At 36.9% G+C, this 19,832-nt stretch overlaps 1 protein-coding gene across 1 annotated transcript in view; it reads right to left on the minus strand.

Annotated features, from left to right (window-relative positions):
- Positions 1-1,025: 1,025 nt before the first annotated feature.
- The window catches only part of LOC134742321 (protein expanded), a 33,256-nt gene continuing 14,449 nt past the window's right edge, over positions 1,026-19,832 (minus strand). The window contains exons 2-4 of the mRNA XM_063675373.1: positions 7,354-7,605; positions 6,156-6,235; positions 1,026-6,009 (exon numbers count right to left, since the gene is read on the minus strand). Of these exons, the coding sequence (XP_063531443.1) occupies positions 2,536-6,009; positions 6,156-6,235; positions 7,354-7,576 (3,777 nt within the window). The 5' untranslated portion in view covers positions 7,577-7,605 and the 3' untranslated portion in view covers positions 1,026-2,535. The remainder of the gene's footprint in view (positions 6,010-6,155; positions 6,236-7,353; positions 7,606-19,832) is intronic.

Here is a 19,832-nt window from a genome sequence, read left to right on the forward strand (position 1 = left end):
CATGAACTGAAGTTATATATGACTACATTAATTTAATCAAAATAATAACGGTTAGCTAGAAACTAAGTCTCTTTGTACTCAAAGTGTTTCGTGTGTCCTCGCTCTCCCCTACTATGTGTGTTAATTAAGTGTGCAGTTATTTTTTAATTTGTTTTTTATTCGTTTAAATATGTCTCAGTAAAAAATAATTTTACTAGATATATTTTTAAATTAACTTTATTTGAAATATCGATCTGCGATGTAATAGATCTGCTAAAGCACAAGAAACCTTTATAGTTTCGCCATGTCCGTCTGTTCGAGGCTTTGCTCCGTGATTAGTGCTAGAAAGCTGCAATTAGGCATGGATATATATAACATTAAACCGACAAAGTCGTACAATAAAACCCAAAAACAAAACATTTTTTTTAGGGTAAGTACCTCCTCTACTAGTGGGGGGAGTAATTTTTTTTGGCTTTAAACCTATCCAACGATACCCCACAGTGTGGGGTATCGTTGGATAGGTCTTTCAAAACGAACCCTACACTGAGTATGGCCCGACATGCTCTTGGCCGGTTTTATTTATTTTATTTTAGTGGTGCGTATTTAATGGGGTTCAATAATTATACCATTGATCTGTGTTGTGTAGTTTGATAGTTTAATAGGTAGAATTTGTTGGTTGTCTAAGTATTTTATTAAGTATAGTATTATTGAAATAAATTATTCCTATATTAATTATTGCGTATAGCAATTGAATGTACTTCCGTTTAGGGGGTGCTCCCGGTACTGGTTTTCTTTAGTTTGTACCTAATCCGGAATTCCCGGTTCTCGTCATACAAATTCAGCGCCGGAAGCATTCCCTACTTCCGTTATTATTTGTGAGTTTTCAAGCAAAAGGTACTTACCACATTGTCGCTTGCCATAAGGACGATCTGGCAGGTTTTTCGTATATACTTTATATAAAGATACTCGGTACAAACAATTTGCGTCCTTATGGTAAGCGACAATGTGGTACCTTTTGCTTGAAAACGTCGCATTTGTGGCTCATCAATATTTTTTAAGGATTATTAAGAAATAAGACATAATTTTACACATAATTTTTTTATTTACATTTGTACACATGGTTGTATGTACTCATTACACTTGATTATATATACATGTAAAGATTGTTTAAACAAAATAAATAGCTGCAGATACTATTTTGTAAGTATTATTATTCTCTACGACTTATCTATACAATGACTTCAAACAGATCTAGATACCGAATAAATATCTATCATCTGCGAATTCTTAAAACTGCGAGTATTTATTATTACAAATAGGTAAAGGGAATGTGTATAACCATAAAACTGACCACTTGAACATCTAGGAAAACAAAAATACATACGAGAAAACAACTTTTACAAGACAAGGTCGTGCGTTGCGTGGCTGGTGGTATATAGAGTTTTTTTATTTGTATGCAAACAATGATGCTACCTATATAAATAGGTTTTCATAGCTTTTGATAGAAGCAACTGCACAAATACGTTTTTTTTTAAATTAAAAAACAAGTTATATACTACCTATTTGAAATGAAAGGTATAATGTAGTTAAGGGTAAATTATTCAATATACAGGGTGGCTAAAAAAAAGTGCATTTCCATTGCCAGGGAGGTTTTGGGATCATACTGAGCAACTTTTACTATAGGAACAACCACGAAATCGCAAAAAAAATTACCCTCCCATAGAAAATGGACCAGCCAAAATGTATGAAATAGCCAAATTTTTTTTCGCAATTTTGTGATTGGTCACATAGTAAAAGTTACTCAATATAATCCCAAAACCTCCTTGGCAACGGGAATGCACTTATTTTATAGCCACCGTGTATAACGATTTTCGTGTTTTAATGCGAAATGGTTATTATCTTGAAAATCTACATTGATTGAATAAAACAGCCAGACAGCAATAGAGTCAAACCAAGAAAGTCTGCAGAGATTTTGACAGCACACGCAGTGCAGGTGTTATTTTAAACGTCAAACTTATATGAAATTATGACGTATAAATAACACTGGCCCTGCGTGTGCTGTCAAAATCTCTGCAGACTTCTGGGTCTAACTTTAAGGAAATAGGTAATTGTTTATCAACTATGGTTAATCTTAGATCGTTCATAAGGCATCAATTGTCTATTAATAAGGGCCTGTGAAACATACCTAACACATTACCGATAAGCCTGACTGTTTGTTTATGGCACAAATTCATCATACCTACTTACTCGGCCAATGACATTTCATTTATTTTTAACTTGAATTTTACTTATAAAATGTATCTAATGTGCAGTATTATCATCTATTAGGTACAGATATTCTCGAAAATTGGAATGTTTCTGATAACCTAATATTTTAAAAAATGTGAATAATTGTGATATCATTGTAACTGTGCTTAATATAACTAGTAGATAGGTCTATAAGGACTTTTAATCAGTCTTATTGCGTAAGGTCGGTGGAGAAAAGCTCAATTCATAGCACTGGAAGTATTCACAAATAGTAAAGCCTAAATTACGATGTCAAGTCGGCACATCGTGTCATGAGCTGGGTTGGATTTTCTTTACTTTTACACTTGGATGCATTACGTAAGTGTTCGACAAAGCTCTAGGGGTGTGAGTGTCGGAACTGGGTAACGCGGGAAGTTTGTCTGTCGGCTTTCTTATTAAAATTTTCTTTTGCGACCCTGTCATTGACATTCTTGCGTTACCTTCCTGTTTGTTGTTATTCTTAAGTTCTAGATTATCGGTGGTGTTTAAAACAGACTTGGTACACTTTCGTTCACTTTCACTAACTATTTGTTTATGCAACTTAGGAACACCAAATGCTTTTGTTTGCTTTAATAACGACCGGTCGTTACATAACGCGGCGATCAGTGGCAGATCTAAATTTTTACTTTTTTCACGAAGAGTTTTTATGTCTAGATCACCATTAGCGTCTCTTACTTTACTAATTTCACTCATCACATTTGCGCCAGTGTTAGAAATGTTGACTTCCCTAAGCGGCGCCGAGAGCTTCTTTTTATGTTCATAGGGCGGCGGAGGCGGCGGTGGCATACGCCTCGAGCGAATGGGCGGCGGATCCCTTGGGTTTAACAGGTTGTCGTCCGACTTGGTTCGCGGGAAATTGGATATTTCCGGTGTTCGGATTGGTAACTGTGGACGTTCCAGGTTAACTGAGTAATTACTAAGTGATGTTCTGGATGTTAAGGAATACCAACTTGAACGATTTCCAGGCAATTGAATATAAGAGTCTGATAGATTCTGTATGGATCCGTACATGGATGACGTCGACATGTTCGTCGATAAAAACGGCGTACTTCTATATTGTAGACCGCTCTTGTGCATATTTGAAACACGGGGTTCAGAAAATTTGTGATCGAGGTAGTTTTGTTGGGATATCGTCGGATCTTGTAAAGGATAGTAAACGTAGTCGACGTCGCTATAAAGCTGTTGATGAAACATGGGATTATGTGGTGGAGGCGGAGGCGGCAGGCGGGCTATAGGCGGTGGCGGAGGTAGTCGGGTGCGGCGGGGAGGGGGCGGCGGCGGCAGTTTCATCATTGCCACCAGGACATTAGCGTCTGCTACATGAGAGGGCATTTCTCTTGATGGGGATAGACTGCTAATCCCTTGAGCTAGCTTTGACCGCCCGGCTCTACGGCTGGAAGCTTGATGCCGTTTCGATTTCTGAAATCTGTGTTCCATCACCATAGGACTAGCGAAGGTTCTTTCGCTTGGTGTATTTACATCTCCTGCTTCGGCTTTTAGTATCGTTATCATAGGCTTAGATGTTACGACTCTAGCGGCTACTTCTTCTTTTTCTGCGTAATTTTTAAAAGACCCACGACTGCTTATAGAAACGGGGTAAGCAGGAGGAGCTTTTGTGTTTGTAGATGTGTGCGCAGGAACAGTTTTGTGATTATAGTCGTATGGTGGTGGTGGAGGTTTCTCAGGTATGGATGACATCACTTGATCCCGATCTATGTCCAATATGTTCGGGAGAGATAAATTAAAAACTTTTCTGCTATCAGTTCTAGTTGGCGGAGTTGGTGGTCGGTCGAAAAAGGAACCGTTTGGGTAGTTATCATCAGATGGAGCAGTATCTTCGTGACCTTGGATGTAGCTGTCACCAGAAAACGGCACAGGTAACCTGACATAATCTGATACTGAGTCTAACGTATCACTGACGGATTGACTTTTAGGATATACTCCTCGTCCAACTATTAAGTCACTTAATTCACTAGCACTAAGTAAATTATGTTTCTGGTCAGTAGGGTCGCTGCCGTCGCCATGAAAAGATACGGCACTGACATTGGAGTTAGATCGTTCCCTAAAAATATTTTCTTTGTCATCATGCTTTTGATTTGTATACTTTGCATCGCCATCAACACAATCCACATCTAATAGAGACGCCTGTAATCTAAGAGGTCCTGTAGAGTGACTAGGTTCTGCTTTGTTTTTTAATATTGACGAAACGCTGTCAAATGCAGCAAGATCGTTTTCTTCTGATGGTTTGTAGCTATAATGAGAACTTTCATACTCGGTTCTACTACCTTCTGAATGGATTCCAATTTTTGATCGTGCAGTTAGCTCTGAACTACCCATTGTGTAAACTCCACTCGTTTCGCTCGAGGCCGCTATTGTCACAGGCTGACCCAAGCCATCGTACAGCGCTGACTCGGTATCTTGAGAATATTCCACATCTATTCCAACTGTGCTGTTATCACTCAACATTGAATTTTGTGCTGTATGGCTGAAGCCTAGTTCTAAACTGCTTGTATTAGATGCTCTACTCAATGTACTAAGGCCAGCTCGCGCCATAACTACCGTACTGCAAGATGAAGAACACTGCGATCCCGTGCATTTAGATTTGTTGACAGGGCTATCGGTTTTTGACTCGCTTAAGCTTTGATCGGGTAGCGACACAGTTTCGACCAGATTATTTAACACAATTTCTGAAGTAGTATCTAATTTACACGATTCATTCTCATCCATACTTTTAGATTGATGTAACTTCGGTTTACGTAGCTGTAATGACGTTGTTTTGTGTAATAAATGGCTGTTCTGAGAATCGTTTCGTAGGAAATATGAGTTTGAACTATCTAATAAATGGGCAAATGCCAAACTCTCTGTGGATGGAGCGGGAGGCGAGTCGATCATTATCTCTAATTCGTCTTCAGATTGCACTCTGTCACTGACAATTCCTGATGTAGTGTTTGAACTTGTTGTTGATATTACTGATATTCTTTGTTCGTTTTTATTATGCTGATTGTGATGAAGATTCAACGATTTCGAATATCCGTAACAAACTTTTCGTTCGTCTTCTTCTCTTTTAACAATTTCGTTAAATTTGGGTGCAATTTTCATAGAAAACTGATGCGACTCTTTGCACAATGCGAACAAATATTTGCATTTTTCATCACTAGACGAATATAAGGTTATTTTGCCTTCTTCAGTTTTTATTTCAAACTTTTTTCTATCAAAACTTAGTTTTCCGATAGAACTCCATATGAAATTATAGATCGATCCATTATCGGGTAAAATTTGTATGCCTTTAGCTGTCACCAAGAGCCAAACAGTTCCCGGCTCAGGTTCTGATTTACTTTGCTTCATTCTGTATCTGTGCGAGTTGATAGTTTCGGGGAGCAGGCAGACTTCTCGAATGAATCTAATCTCAGCGTCATTCTTTGAAAGCCCACGGTGTTCGCGGTGGCATGCACGCATGGCTGCGGCGACCCAGTCACCTGTCAGGGATGGTGTTGCATAATCCTCAACTTTGAAGTAGTCTCGGTCCTCGAAGGTGTCCGCGTCACCATATTCTGCTTGCAAAGCCAAACCGGTGAGTAACAAAAGAACTTCCGTGGGCAATCCTTCTCTAGTTCGGACGTTATGCCGCAACTGTAAGAAGTACAAATGTAATCCGACCTCGTCTCGCAGCAGAAGTGGACTCTCGATGTGGAATTGAATGACAAGGTGTAATTCCAGCAGTGGCTTCCCATTTGCGTCCAAACCCTGAAATCGAATATACTATTTGGATTATTTTGTTCCATATAGATAGGTAGTAGATTTTAAATTAAAAATATATCAAAATGTAGGCCTGAAATTCAGGTCTGTAGGTATGGTAGGTATCTTAATTAAAATATTTTCATTTATCTTACGTGTGTGTGTGATGACCTCCAGCTCTTTGGTGCATATTTTGATAATTTACTTTCATGGTCAACAAACAAGTATTCTCCATCTGAAACAGAAAAACAGCCATTTTATTTTTCTATTTCTCAGTACGTATCTCAGTCACTGAGACAATATAAAAAAACTCGTTAATTATGTCGTGCTGTTATTTTAATTCAATTTGTAGTACTGTTTAATACCAATCTGTCTTCAAATTCAAGCAAACAATGCCTATTGTCAGTATTAGTCGACAACTCGAGGACGACGTCTGAAAAATCGCCCATTGTTCTGGTGAAAATGTCGCCTTGTATGTAACGCAACTAATAATAAGCGGGAAGCGAAGTGTATTGCTTAATACGAGGATACTTTTGTAAATAAACAAATTCAAGCGATTTATCCTTTCACATGGGCAGAGCAGACAGTAATTACACTTAGATACTAGCATAGATACTAGTGTCGATTGGGGTGTTGGGATAATCATTTCGTATTGTGTGGGGAATCACTCCATCTTATAAAATAAAGTCCCCCACCGAGTCTGTCTGTATGTTCGCGATTAACTCAAAAACTACGGAACGGATTTTCATGCGGTTTTCAACTATCAATAGAGTGATTTTTGAGGAAGGTTTAGGTGTATAATTTGATAAGGTTTAAATGCTAATAACGAACAAAAAATGGCTAATAATAATTCCATGTTGTCACCCCTCGCCTTAATACATGCCTTTTAATGAGTGAGCGAATAGGGCCTAATTTACGCACCATTTTTGTGGAAATATTACATTCTTGTTCTTAATTTTTTATGCAGGTGAACAATATTTGTACGATTTTTTATGCATTCCTTATCTGCATACAGATCCAATGGCTCCTCTAACACGATGGGCCATCATACTGGCTTACTAAGATGGGCCAGCGTGTGGAGAGCGCAGTGGTGTCGGTTGACTTATGGCGCGGCGGGATGGTGATGGGATGGCCACAGTGTCGGGTCTGTCCTTAAACGGCATTGTTATTTTCAAATTTTAAAGATAGAATTTATAGTTTGTCAAAGGGCTGTCTCATTTCAAACATAGACAGAGATAATCATACTATCTTTGTCTTACACTAGTACTAGCACCCAAATAAAAAGGATGAGTATAGGTATTTATGTTCCTATTTACTGGCAAGATTTGCTTGACCAACTATAACATAACTTACTTTGTAAGATGGCTAATCCAAAGAAGTCGGTGTCGGTCATGCCTTGTAGCTGAGCATGTGTGCTGGCCAAGGCCTTGAGCTCCTTGACCCTCGCCTTGGCTTCGACGACGAAGTGCAGCGGCTGGGCCCGGCCGGGCACGCGTAGCGACAGCAGCCGCGCGCCCGCGCCGAGCGCGCGCGTCTCGCCGCCGAGCGGCCCGCGAACCGAACATAGAGCGCGCATGTCGCATCTCGAAACAACTGTTACCCGCCCTGAAACAATAATGCACATATTTACGATTTCTGTTCATTCACTAAGAGATTCTTTAACTTGCCACGAACATTTAACGGAATGCTGAGATCGCCTATAAATGCTTGTATTTCTCTGCCCTGGCGCGTAGCCGACGTGCCAATGCCAAACGTTAACGCTCCGTAGCGTATCGTAGTCATCTCTCTCTATCATTCTTCCACCCTAGCGCGACAGTGACAGTTGCGTTTCGTTCGCTACGGAGCGTTAACGATTGCACGTTGGTTACGCACCTAGCTCAGACTGCCTATAAGTAACTAGGTAGTTGCTATCTGCTAAGCCCGTAATAGGGGTGAACATTTTTGGAAAGGTTAACGATCAAAGGGTTACGATCAGGACCTTCTGGACCTTATTAAAGCCTCTGCTCCACTGTCTGCCTATCAGCATGTTTTCTTAATTTAAAGATTTTTATGGACATGTACGAGTAGGTACATAATAATACATTATTATGGGGAAGCTTAGCATAAAAGCGGAAAACCTGCAAAGTAGGTCGTGAAAGTTATGAATATAAAATATAAATACGTTTCTTTCTAATGATTTTGCATGAAAAATTAATCCGACTGACTATATAACTTCCGAGAGTTCCGAGCAACACCCACGTTATATGTACCATCTAGGCGCGACACACTCCAATTGATTATAGTCTAAGATATAACGATATATGGTCGACCTTCACCGATACGTCTGACAGATGAAACTTATATTTTATGAAAGAAAATATGTTCCTGAACATAAATAAATAGGGTTGCCTAAAGGAATATGGTCAAGGCTATTTTTAATAAATTTTTGAAAATATTTTTTTTTCTTGAAATTTCACCGATTTCTCTGACGAACGAAATAAGTTCCAACGGAAAGTATACATCTTGACAACATGAATAAATTAGGTTGCCTATGTTTTTCCGGTCACTATTATGAGGTTGCCGTGTTTAAACAGGTGAGTTTAAATCGATAATTGCACCCATCTGTCTGACGCTAGAATTATATATCAAAATAATGGTAATTTTATTGCGAATACTATGGTATAGGGTTGTCTTCAAAAATCCGGTCACAAATAAGGGTTGCCACAGTTGCCAGGCTTTTAAAGAAAATAAGAAGAAAAGACTTTTAGCCATAACTCAAAAACGGCTTAACTGATCACAATTGTCTTAACTATTTTCGAATGTGTTTATTAAGCACTATTTTTGGAATTTTTTTCATAATTTTTGGATAGATGGTTCAAAAGTTAGAAGGAAAAACCCTTTTTTTCTTTCTCAATAATTATTTCCAAAATGATTTACTTTATCAAAAAATGTTGTTTAAAGACCCCTATTTATTTTGAAAGACCTATCCAACGACACCCCACAATATAGGGTTGAAATGATAAAAAAAATTTTACACACATTTTGTTTCTTTCGAAGCGATTATTTCCTAAAATATTCACTTTTCAACAATTGATTAAAGGAAAATATGATAATTGTATGGTAAGTACGTAATCTATATGTATTAATGCACGTGTCCTGACTGACTGACTTAGTGACTGACTGACTCATCAACGTAGAGGCAAAACCACAAAAGCTAGAAAGTTGAAATTTGCACAATAGGTTACATTTATATTTTGTACAAGAAATGAGACGGGATTTTGAGAAATTTAACCCCTAAGGGGGTTAAGAAGGGGATGAACGTTTGTATGGGGTTCATGTTTTATTTAAGCTAGGAATTTGAAACTTCGGAAAAATATATATTATTAAAATACAAGAAAAATAATTTCAGCGTTTTTGAAAATTCATCCCCTAAGGTGGTGAAAAAGGGGTTGAAAGTTTAGAGATCAAAAAAATTTTTAAGCTCGCCTTTGTACCTAAATTTATATGAATTTCATGTTAACAATTTTTGTTTTGTACAATAAAGTGATTTACTACTACTACTATTTTCAAGTACGGGACTTGAATCTTTGTATATGGGCATATTATTAGAATATAGGAAAAGTAATTTCAGCGTTTTTTAAAATTCATCCCCTAACAGGGTTAAAAAGGGGTTAAAAGTTTGAATCCATTACAAATGCTTTGAAACTTCTTGGAAAAGCATAATAGCCAATTACAAAAAAAGGGATTTCGGCGTTTTTGGAAATTTAACCCCTAAGGGGGTTAAAAAGGGGATGTGTCTTGGAGTTCAAATTTTATTTTTAGCTAGGACCTTGAAACTGCAAAAAGGTATTATATTAAAAAACAAGAAAACTAATTTCAGTGTTTTTAAAAATTCACCCCCCAAGGTGGTGAAAAAGGTGTTGAAAGTTTGTATGGAGATCAAATATTTTTTCAAGTGCGGGACTTGAAACTTTGTATATGGGCATATTATTAGCATACAGGAAAAGTACTTTCAGCGTTTTTTTAAATTCATCACCTAACAGGGTTAAAAAGGGGTTGAAATTTTGTATAGGGTTCCAATTTTATTTTAGCTAGGAATTTGAAACTTCGTAACAAAGTATTTCATTCAAAGAGAAGAAAATTGATTTCAGCGTTTTTGAAAATTCATCCCTTAAGGTGCAAAGGGGTTAAAAATTTGTATGAAGCCCAAACATTTTTTTGAGTGTCCTTGTAATAGACTTATATAACCACCAGCATACAAATCCACGCGTACGAAGTCGCGGGCAAATTCTAGTAATGTAATTGTTCGCCATTTATATTTAATTTTATTAGTAGCTCGATTAATTTCCGAATTACTAATTTGGAAGGTATTGGTATTTTAATATAAGAGGTAGTTTGACATTTGTCTTGAATTATTACGTTGTTGGATTTTGTAAAGTGAAGTTGGTGGAATAAAACTGTGATTTGTATTTGAGTGTTTTAATTCCAAGATATCATAATAATAATTATAAATAGTTGACGCACATAATCACCTAATAATAATAAGTTTTTCGGAATTTGTCGGCATTACCTACCTAATGCACATCCGTTTGTGCCTTCCCGTAGCGCGGCAGGAATGTCCGGATCTCGCCATCTGTGCATTCCTTTAGTTTTTTTGGATGCGATCTTCTTTTTGCTACCTGCTGCCTGTAAAGCCCACATTGTTGCCGCGGTATAGAATATGCGTCTATATTTTGCTATAATTTGATTTTGCAACGTATAAATAAAGGTCATAAGAATATTTTCATTAAGGGCATTAACGCTGAGCAATAGGGTATTTGACTACCAGTCAAAACAGTTTCTTTTTTCGAACTGTCAAAACGATTTTGCTTCTAGGTATGGAATTGATATGAAAAACTGGCATGTGACTGATGTGACGTCACAATCAAATTACCTACTCTTTATATTTACATACGGATTTTTAAATATAAATTCTGTCTAAAAATAACTGATGTCTACGTTTCTCTATTAAGGGTTCATCCATTAATTACGTCACACGAATTTAGAGTTTTTTTACCCCTCCCCCCTCCTTGTCACACTAGGTCACATTTGGCAAACCCCTCCCCCCTGGTGTGACGGCACATTTTTTCAATGAAATCGACAAATCGAATTAAGTATTATTAATATTTTATCGAAATATTTTTAACAAAAGAAATATTAGTAATTTTATAACCAAAAAAAACAGATTAGGAAAGAAAATTAAACGATTAAAAACGATTATCGTTCCAAAAACTTGTTATCTGTACAGCGAATAAAATAATTTAAATAAGTTAAAGTGACGTCACAAAATTTGCTACTCCCCCCTCCCCCATGTCACATTTTCTTGACTCCCCCCCCCCTAAAAGTGTGATGTAATCATGTAATTAATGGATGACCCCTAATCTTCTGGTGCTTTTTTTCATGCATGTTGTAAAATAATTTATCTTAAATACCGTCAAATACCCTATATTAGTAGATGGTCCCCCAAAGAGGAGAAAGGCAAAAAGGAAAGCGTACCCTGCCGAAAGGCCGCGGCCGGGATAACATAACGCTAGGTAGAAGAAGAAGATATTACTATAAATATTACTTACATTAAAAAAGTTTATACATATTTTAAACGTCAATTATAAATGTAGGGTAATCTACAAATTTATTTTGGGAATAAGCTTGGATTTATTTGGGTTGTTTTTTTTTCTGATTCTAGGGAATTCATTTGTAGACATAGTGACATAGTAGACATTTATTTGAAGTAATAGGTTGTCTTTATTACTACATATAACTGATATAACTCTAGTCTAGTTCCAGATGACGAACAATAGTCAACGATGTTATTTATAGGTCAGAAAGTTTGACCGAAGAGGGTATAATAGGATAGAGCGGTACTGTCATAGTAAATTGTGTAGCCACAGTAAATTCACTGCCATCTATCGACACACGATTAAAACTAAAAATAAAAACCGGCCAAGTGCGAGTCGGACTCGCGTAGGGGTCGGATCAAAAACTTAGTAATTAAGGCCGACTCACACTTGAGGGGTCATCCATTAATTATATCACACGTTTAGGAGGGAGGGGGTCAAGAAAATGTGACATGTTGTGACAAGGGGGAGGGGGGAGTCACAAACTTTGTGACGTCACACTTACTAATTTAAATTATTTTATTCGCTGTACAGATAACAAGTTTTTGGAACGATAATCGTTTTTAATCGTTTAATTTTTTTTTAAATCTGTTTTGGGTTATAAAATTTTTAATATTATTTTTGTCATAAATATTTTGATAAAATATTAATAATACGATACGACTCGATTTGCCGATTTCATTGAAAAAAATGTGACGTCACACCAGGGGGGGAGGGGTTTGCCAAATGTGACCAAGTGTGACAAGGAGGGGGGAGGGGTCAAAAATCTAAATTCGTGTGACGTAATATTGTCTTCGGTTACCGCGATAGTTACTCATGAAATAAAACTATGAAAACGGATTATATCGCGTATATTGAATTTATAATACATCCCGACGTTTCGAACTCTTTACAGCGTTCGTGGTCAACGGGTGACTGAGGAAAAATTACCTCAATAATTAATAATTATTAATTATATTAATAATTTTTCCTCAGTCACCCGTTGACCACGAACGCTGTAAAGAGTTCGAAACGTCGGGATGTATTATAAATTCAATATACGCGATATAATCCGTTTTCATAGTTTTATTTCGTGTGACGTAATTAATGGATGAACCCTAATAGGTTTCTAATAGGTTTCCTGTCATCTATAGGTAAAGAACTATTTCGCGTATATTTTTCAAAAGTTTTGACCTAGTAGTTTCGGAGATAAAGGGGGGGGGGGGAGATGGTCATTTTTTGCCTATTTTCTTGAATAACTTCTAAACTGTTGACCCTAAAATTATAAAAAAAACATATATTTGAGATAGTCACAATAAGCTCTTTCATTTGATATGTAACACAATATAGTTTAAAAAACTTATTTTTTTTATTTTCTCATTTACCCCCCAAAAGTGGCCCCCATGTTTAAAATTCATTTGTTTACTTTACATGTCCATCTTTGGGTCACACACTTACATATGTTTACCAAATTTCAACTTAATTGGTCCAGTAGTTTCGGAGAAAATAGGCTGTGACAGACGGACAGACAGACAGACGCACGGGTGATCCTATAAGGGTTACGTTTTTTCCTTTTGAGGTACGGAACCCTAAAAATATCAAAAAATGTATTTACAGTCTGGCAAAAAAGAGTAGAAATTAAAAAGTGGCAACACTGTAGTGTCGTCCCGTTTTTCTTAGATTGATTTGAAAGGGACGACACTACAGTGTTGCCACTTTTTAATTTCTACTCTTTTTTGCCAGACTGTTTATATGGATAAATGATTTTTCTACTGCATTAATATTTTTTATATGATTTTACCCAGTTTTTGACCCATGTTCTTTCACTGATTAATTTTTTTAAATAACAAACGAATCCGTCAACGCCATCTATCCGAGACTAGAGTAGGCCAAAGGTAGTGGCGCCATCTGATCGAGAATCAAATTTTCTTGATTTTCGAGGCACGTTTTTTTTCTTTGTATCCATCTATTACGGAGTATATTAGAGTAGAGTATATTCTTTGGTTTGACGTTTAAAATAACACTTGCACCGCCTAGGCTATCAAAATCGCTGCAGACTTATCTTGGTCTAACTCTAGTGGTGTTTGTGAACAGTAGGCAAGGTTTCTATGGGTTTTTCAAATTACCTGTCTACATATATTCTTAATTTGAAGAAATTTGTGATGTCCGAACGAAAAGAGATAAAAATGTCATCTTTCCGGTGCCCCTTGATAGGGGGGACCTAACACGTTTTTTGTTTTATGTAAATGCGCGATAGTTTGTGATGGCGCGGTCAGGCGCGCGGGCGCAGTGGGGGCAGACCGGTCCACGGGGCGCGCGGGGTGCGGGCGGGGCGCTACGTAAGCGCGGTAGCAGCGGTCGGCGACGCGAGGAATGCGGACGACCTTCAGATGCCGAGCGCCCCTCCCCCAGCGCCAGCCGCATCTTGCGTCCTCGCATGCCTGTGCCTGTGGCCATCGCTGCCTCCACTTTTCGACATCTTGCCACCATTTTGGACACTAACGAATTGACAATATTACTGACACTATTTCAGGTAAGTATCTACATATACACAACAGTGCAAGTAATGTGCCACCGCCACGCCACACACCATACGGATATTTAAGATTCATCGATTGTGCAAAGGTGGAAAGTATTGTTTTCTGTTCGTGCTTATAATGATAGCTGAGAAAAGCAAAAGATTCTACATGCAGAACTTCGACCGAAAACAAGAAAGTTTGTACCCTACCACCGGAAACAAAACGGAAGAAAAACATTACAAAACTAGTATCCAAATTGATGATTTCCAATAATTGCTAATTCGAAACCAGGTACGCAATTTTACCAACTGGCATGGAAAAACAACTCAAGATGTGACATCAAAATAGTACATTTCGATGCTAGAAAGATGAAAGATGCGGAAAGTATGTCATTACATTCGTGACATTTCCGCACGTGTATCGAACGACGTTTTTTAATACAGTTGCGAAAGAATAAGAAACCGGACAAGTGCGAGTCGGACTCGCCCAGCGAGGGTTCCGTACTTTTTAGTATTTGTTGTTATAGCGGCAACAGAAATACATCATCTGTGAAAATTTCAACTGTCTAGCTATCACGGTTCATGAGATACAGCCTGGTGACAGACGGACAGACGGACGGACAGATGGACAGCGGAGTCTTAGTAATAGGGTCCCGTTTTTACCCTTTGGGTACGGAACCCTAAAAAACAACAAGGAATTCGAAACTTTTATAATTATTAATTCTGTAACATCATTGTAATAGTCGAAAAATAATGAAGTTGATCAAAAATCAATTCCTGTGCCAAAAGGGGCGTGGCCAAAAAAGGGCGTAGCTTGGGGGCAAAAGGGACATGGCAAAAAGGGGCGTGGCTTGGGGGTGTTGCCCCCTCCCCCTGTGCGCTGGAACTCTCATATTTACCCTATTACGGTCAAAATTAAATTTAAAATAGTTGGAAAAGTAAAAAGAACTAGTTTGCGAAAACCAACTTTTAGACGGAGAGCTGGTGGAAATTTGGAGTAGGTCCTTGAGGCAAGCTGAAAATTTGCCTGATGCTTCTCCTATCTTACCCTACCTCAGCACTACAAGTCTGGCTGCAGGGTAGCGGGTCTAAACCAACCTATAAATTTTTAAAGAATTTTTTTTTTGGTGCCCAAAAAAGGTTCTTGAGGCAATCTGTAATTTCTACAAGTGAAAATTGAATATCTAAATAGTCATAAAAAAATTATGCCAGACGATTTGGCCGGGTCTTTAACCTTGCCAGACGCGTGCAAAATATTTTTTCAAAAAATTCAAATAAGGTTCTTGAGGCAATCTGTAATTTTTACAGGTTAAAGTTAAGTATCTAAATAGTCATAAAAAAAATAAGCCAGACGATTTGGTCGGGGCCTTCTACCTGCCAGACGATCTAGAAAGTTACGTATGGCACTTACTCGCACGCAAAATTAAGTTTGTTATCCTGTATAAATGTATGCTAATACAAAGTTAATTTTGTAGTGCAGAAACTTAAAGATAGAAAAGTACAAATTTGGATGTACGATGTGATTGTGAGTATATATTTATGATAATTATGGGTATGAATAGGGTGTGGGCATAGTACATATGAAATTAGCGACAATATGTCCAGCTGTATCTCTATTGTAGATACATGGGTAGTTCATTAGTTATGACGAAGGCCTAGGCCGGGAAATATTTTTATTTTATTTTAATGTAAACATGGCGTGCATGGCTGTGTTCATGATTTTTTTTTCATCTTTCATATATCATATAATATAATTAAATAATAAATAATTTATTAAATAATTAATTAATTATTTTAGGGGTTTAATATAATTTTAGTCTAATTTAATTTTAATTTTAATCTTAACTGTAATATAATAATTTTATGTAATGTTATAATGTAATGTATTATGATCCTAAGTTGATTGAAATAAATGAATAAATGAAATAAAATTAATTACATCACACGTTTAGGGGGGGAGGGGGTCAAGAAAATGTGACATGTTGTGAGGGAGTCACAAACTTTGTGACGTCACTATAAGTTATTTAAATTATTTTATTCGCTGTACAGTTAAATAACAAGTTTTTGGAGCGATAATCGTTTTTAATCGTTTAATTTTCTTGACATGCAATGAAATATCGTCCTCATGTGCGTCAAAACAGCCTTCAAAGTATCACGTTTCGGGCGGAGCAACTCGAGAGAACTGTAAAGCGAGGTTTAGACTAGCAAGAACTTGCATGCAATTTACGTTACATTACCGACTACTAAGGTAAACTGCATTCAAAATGTTTATCAGATACCGCAATGTAATGAAAATTGCATGCAAGTTATTGCTAGTCTAAACCTCGCTTAAAGGAATTTCATACGAAATTGAGTTTTTATTTTATTTTAATGTAAACATGGCATATGTGTTCATGCGAACGGGCTAAACAGCTGAAATTTGTTTTAGTCGGAGCGCAAAAATAATCAAATTTTCTTTCCCGCGTAAGCAACCCTTAATTTATATTTAAAATAAACGCAAAAAAAAACAAAATCTTTATAGGGCTGTATCTGCTAAAGCATGCGTCGTAGCGCAAAAATAATAAAATTTTCGTTCCCCTCTAGGTAACCCTTAATTTATATTTGAAAAAAAAAACAAAAAGACAAAAAAATCTTTATAGGGCTGTATCTGCTAAACCGTGCGTCGTAGCGCAAAAATAATCAAAATTTTCCTCCCCTTTAGGAAAGCTTTAGGAGTTAATATAAAAAATTACCAAAAAGAAAAAAAAAACAACTTTATAGGGCTGTATCTCCAAAACCGTGCGTCGTAGCACAAAAACAATCAAATTTTCGTTCCCTTTCAAGGAACCCATAAGTGATATAAAAAACACAATGATAAAATAAAAAAAAAACGTTATAGGGCTGTAACTGCTAAACCGTGCGTCGTAGCGCAAAAATTATGAAATTTAAAAACAACGAAAAATAAATATATATATATGGCTCTAGCTTCTAAACCGTGCGTAGTAGCGCAAAAATAATAAAATTCTCGCCCCCTTTTACCCCACACACTGAATAACCTATGAGTACATGAAACAATCACCATCATCATCATATTTGTATTATTATTTGTATTATTCAAGCATTAATAATAAAATAACAAATTCACACATTATAATAATTACAACACGTTACTATTCTGTATTTAAATTGTACATGTATTTATTAAAATTACAATACATTCTTATAAATTCGGTCATATTACATTTACTATATCCCTACTAATACTCAGTGTACATAATTATCATAAATATACAAATATTCATAATCACAATCACATCGTACATCCAAATTTGTACTTTTCTATCTTTAAGTTTCTGCACTACAAAATTAACTTTGTATTAGCATACATTTATACAGGATAACAAACTTAATTTTGCGTGCGAGTAAGTGCCATACGTAACTTTCTAGATCGTCTGGCAGGTAGAAGGCCCCGACCAAATCGTCTGGCTTATTTTTTTTATGACTATTTAGATACTTAACTTTAACCTGTAAAAATTACAGATTGCCTCAAGAACCTTTTTTGAATTTTTTGAAAAAATATTTTGCACGCGTCTGGCAAGGTTAAAGACCCGGCCAAATCGTCTGGCATAATTTTTTTATGACTATTTAGATATTCAATTTTCACTTGTAGAAATTACAGATTGCCTCAAGAACCTTTTTTGGGCACCAAAAAAAAAAATATTTAAAAATTTATAGGTTGGTTTAGACCCGCTACCCTGCAGCCAGACTTGTAGTGCTGAGGTAGGGTAAGATAGGAGAAGCATCAAGTAAATTTTCAGCTTGCCTCAAGGACCTACTCCAAATTTCCACCAGCTCTCGGACCATTTCCGCATAGCCCAAGAAAATTAAAGAAATTTGAAGAGTTTTGAAAATTGGTATAGTTGCACCTTGTGGTGTCCAGATGAACATACTAAAAGTCCTCGGGGGTGGGGGGTGAGCTAAGGGTGTAGGAGGAGGGGGGGGGGGGTTGAAGGTATATTTTTTCAGATTGCTCGTATCTCGAATATCTGTACGAATAGCATTATAATTACTTCGAACAAAAGTTTCTACATAAAATTTTCTACAAATTAGGTTATATTTATTTTTACTCTACGATCAATACTTTAGGAGCTACAGGGTGTTTAAGTTAACAAAGAGATGAAAAATAGACGACATATGAAAACGTCGTTTCTTCGTAGTTGTTGTTCATCATAACTGAAATTTTTAGTATAGAATAAGCAAGTTAAGTCACCTGCTGATCAAAAATAAAAATGAACCGGCCAAGAGCATGTCGGGTCATGCTCAGTGTATGGTTTCGTACTTCCGTAGTTACCCGCCCGGCAAAATATACTTTTTGCAAAGATTCAAAAATGGCTTAACCGATCAGGTTTGCTATACTTTTTCTTAAAAGTCTTTAATAAGCTTTACTTTCACGATTTTTTTCATATTTTTTGGACCCATGGTTTAAAAGTTAGGCCATGGTGGGGCAGAAGTGGGGAAGAATTTTTTTTCGCTTCAACCCTGCAGTGTGGGGTGTCATTAGATAGGTCTTTTAAAATGAATATGAGTCCTTAAGAACATTTTTTTTGATAAACGTGATATTTCCGGAAATGTCCGCTTTGAAAGAAAAAATAATGTTTGTGAGTCCCCCTCTGACTTTTGAACCACGAGTCCAAAAAATATGGAAAAAATCGTGAAAGTAGAGCTTAGTAAAGAATTTCATGGAAAACTATAGCGAATCTGATCGGTTAAGCCGTTTTTGAGTTTTTGCAAAAAGTATATTTTGACGGATGGGTAACTAAGGAACTCTACACTGAGCATGGCCCGACATGATGCTGGCCGTTTATTTTTATAATTGATCAGCAGGTGACTAAGCTTGCTTATTCTAAACTAAACATTTGAGTTATGATGAACAACTACGAAAAAACGACGTTTTCTTAAACCGTCTATTTTTTATCTCTTTGTTAATTTAAACACCTGTACCTCGTAAAGTATTAATCGTAGAGTAAAAATGAATATGACCTCATTTGTAGAAAATTTTATGTAGAATCTTTTGTCCGAAGTAATTATAATGGAGTTGAAACTCTAGCTCCATGGGGAGTTGAAACTCTAGGTCCATGGGTCTATGGCGCACAAGTTGTTTGCAGAAATCGCGAAGCGTCTGGTTGACGTAACTGGTGACCGAAGAGCTGGCGGCTTCCTCGCACAACGTATCAGCATTGCGATACAGCGAGGAAATGCCGCCAGCATCCTTGGTACAATGCCTCAAGGGCCTATTTTAGATTTAAGCTAGTTATTAATTTCGTTTACGTAGTACCACTGTATATATCTTGTATGTAAATAAAGAGTATTTATATTATAATGCTATTCGTACAGATATTCGAGATATGAGCAAATATCTGAAAAAAGGTACCTTCAACCCCCCTACAGCCTTAGCTCACCCCCCACCCCCGAGGACTTTAAGTATGTTCATCTGGACACCACAAGGTACAACTATACCAATTTTCAAAACTACACGAATTATTTCCGCAGATCGCTCATTTTCGGCTTAATTTGACGTAGCTAGCACGCTAAACAGGAAACAGCTACGTAAAGTATAAAAAAATGTACTTCTAATGCCTGTTTGATTTAAAGTATGAGATGTGCATGAATAACAACTCCGGCTTGGCTCTTGACTACTGCAGTAATAGGTAGGTAAACAATGA

This window comes from Cydia strobilella, chromosome 1 (genome assembly GCF_947568885.1).
Source record: "Cydia strobilella chromosome 1, ilCydStro3.1, whole genome shotgun sequence".
Lineage (NCBI taxonomy): Eukaryota > Metazoa > Arthropoda > Insecta > Lepidoptera > Tortricidae > Cydia > Cydia strobilella.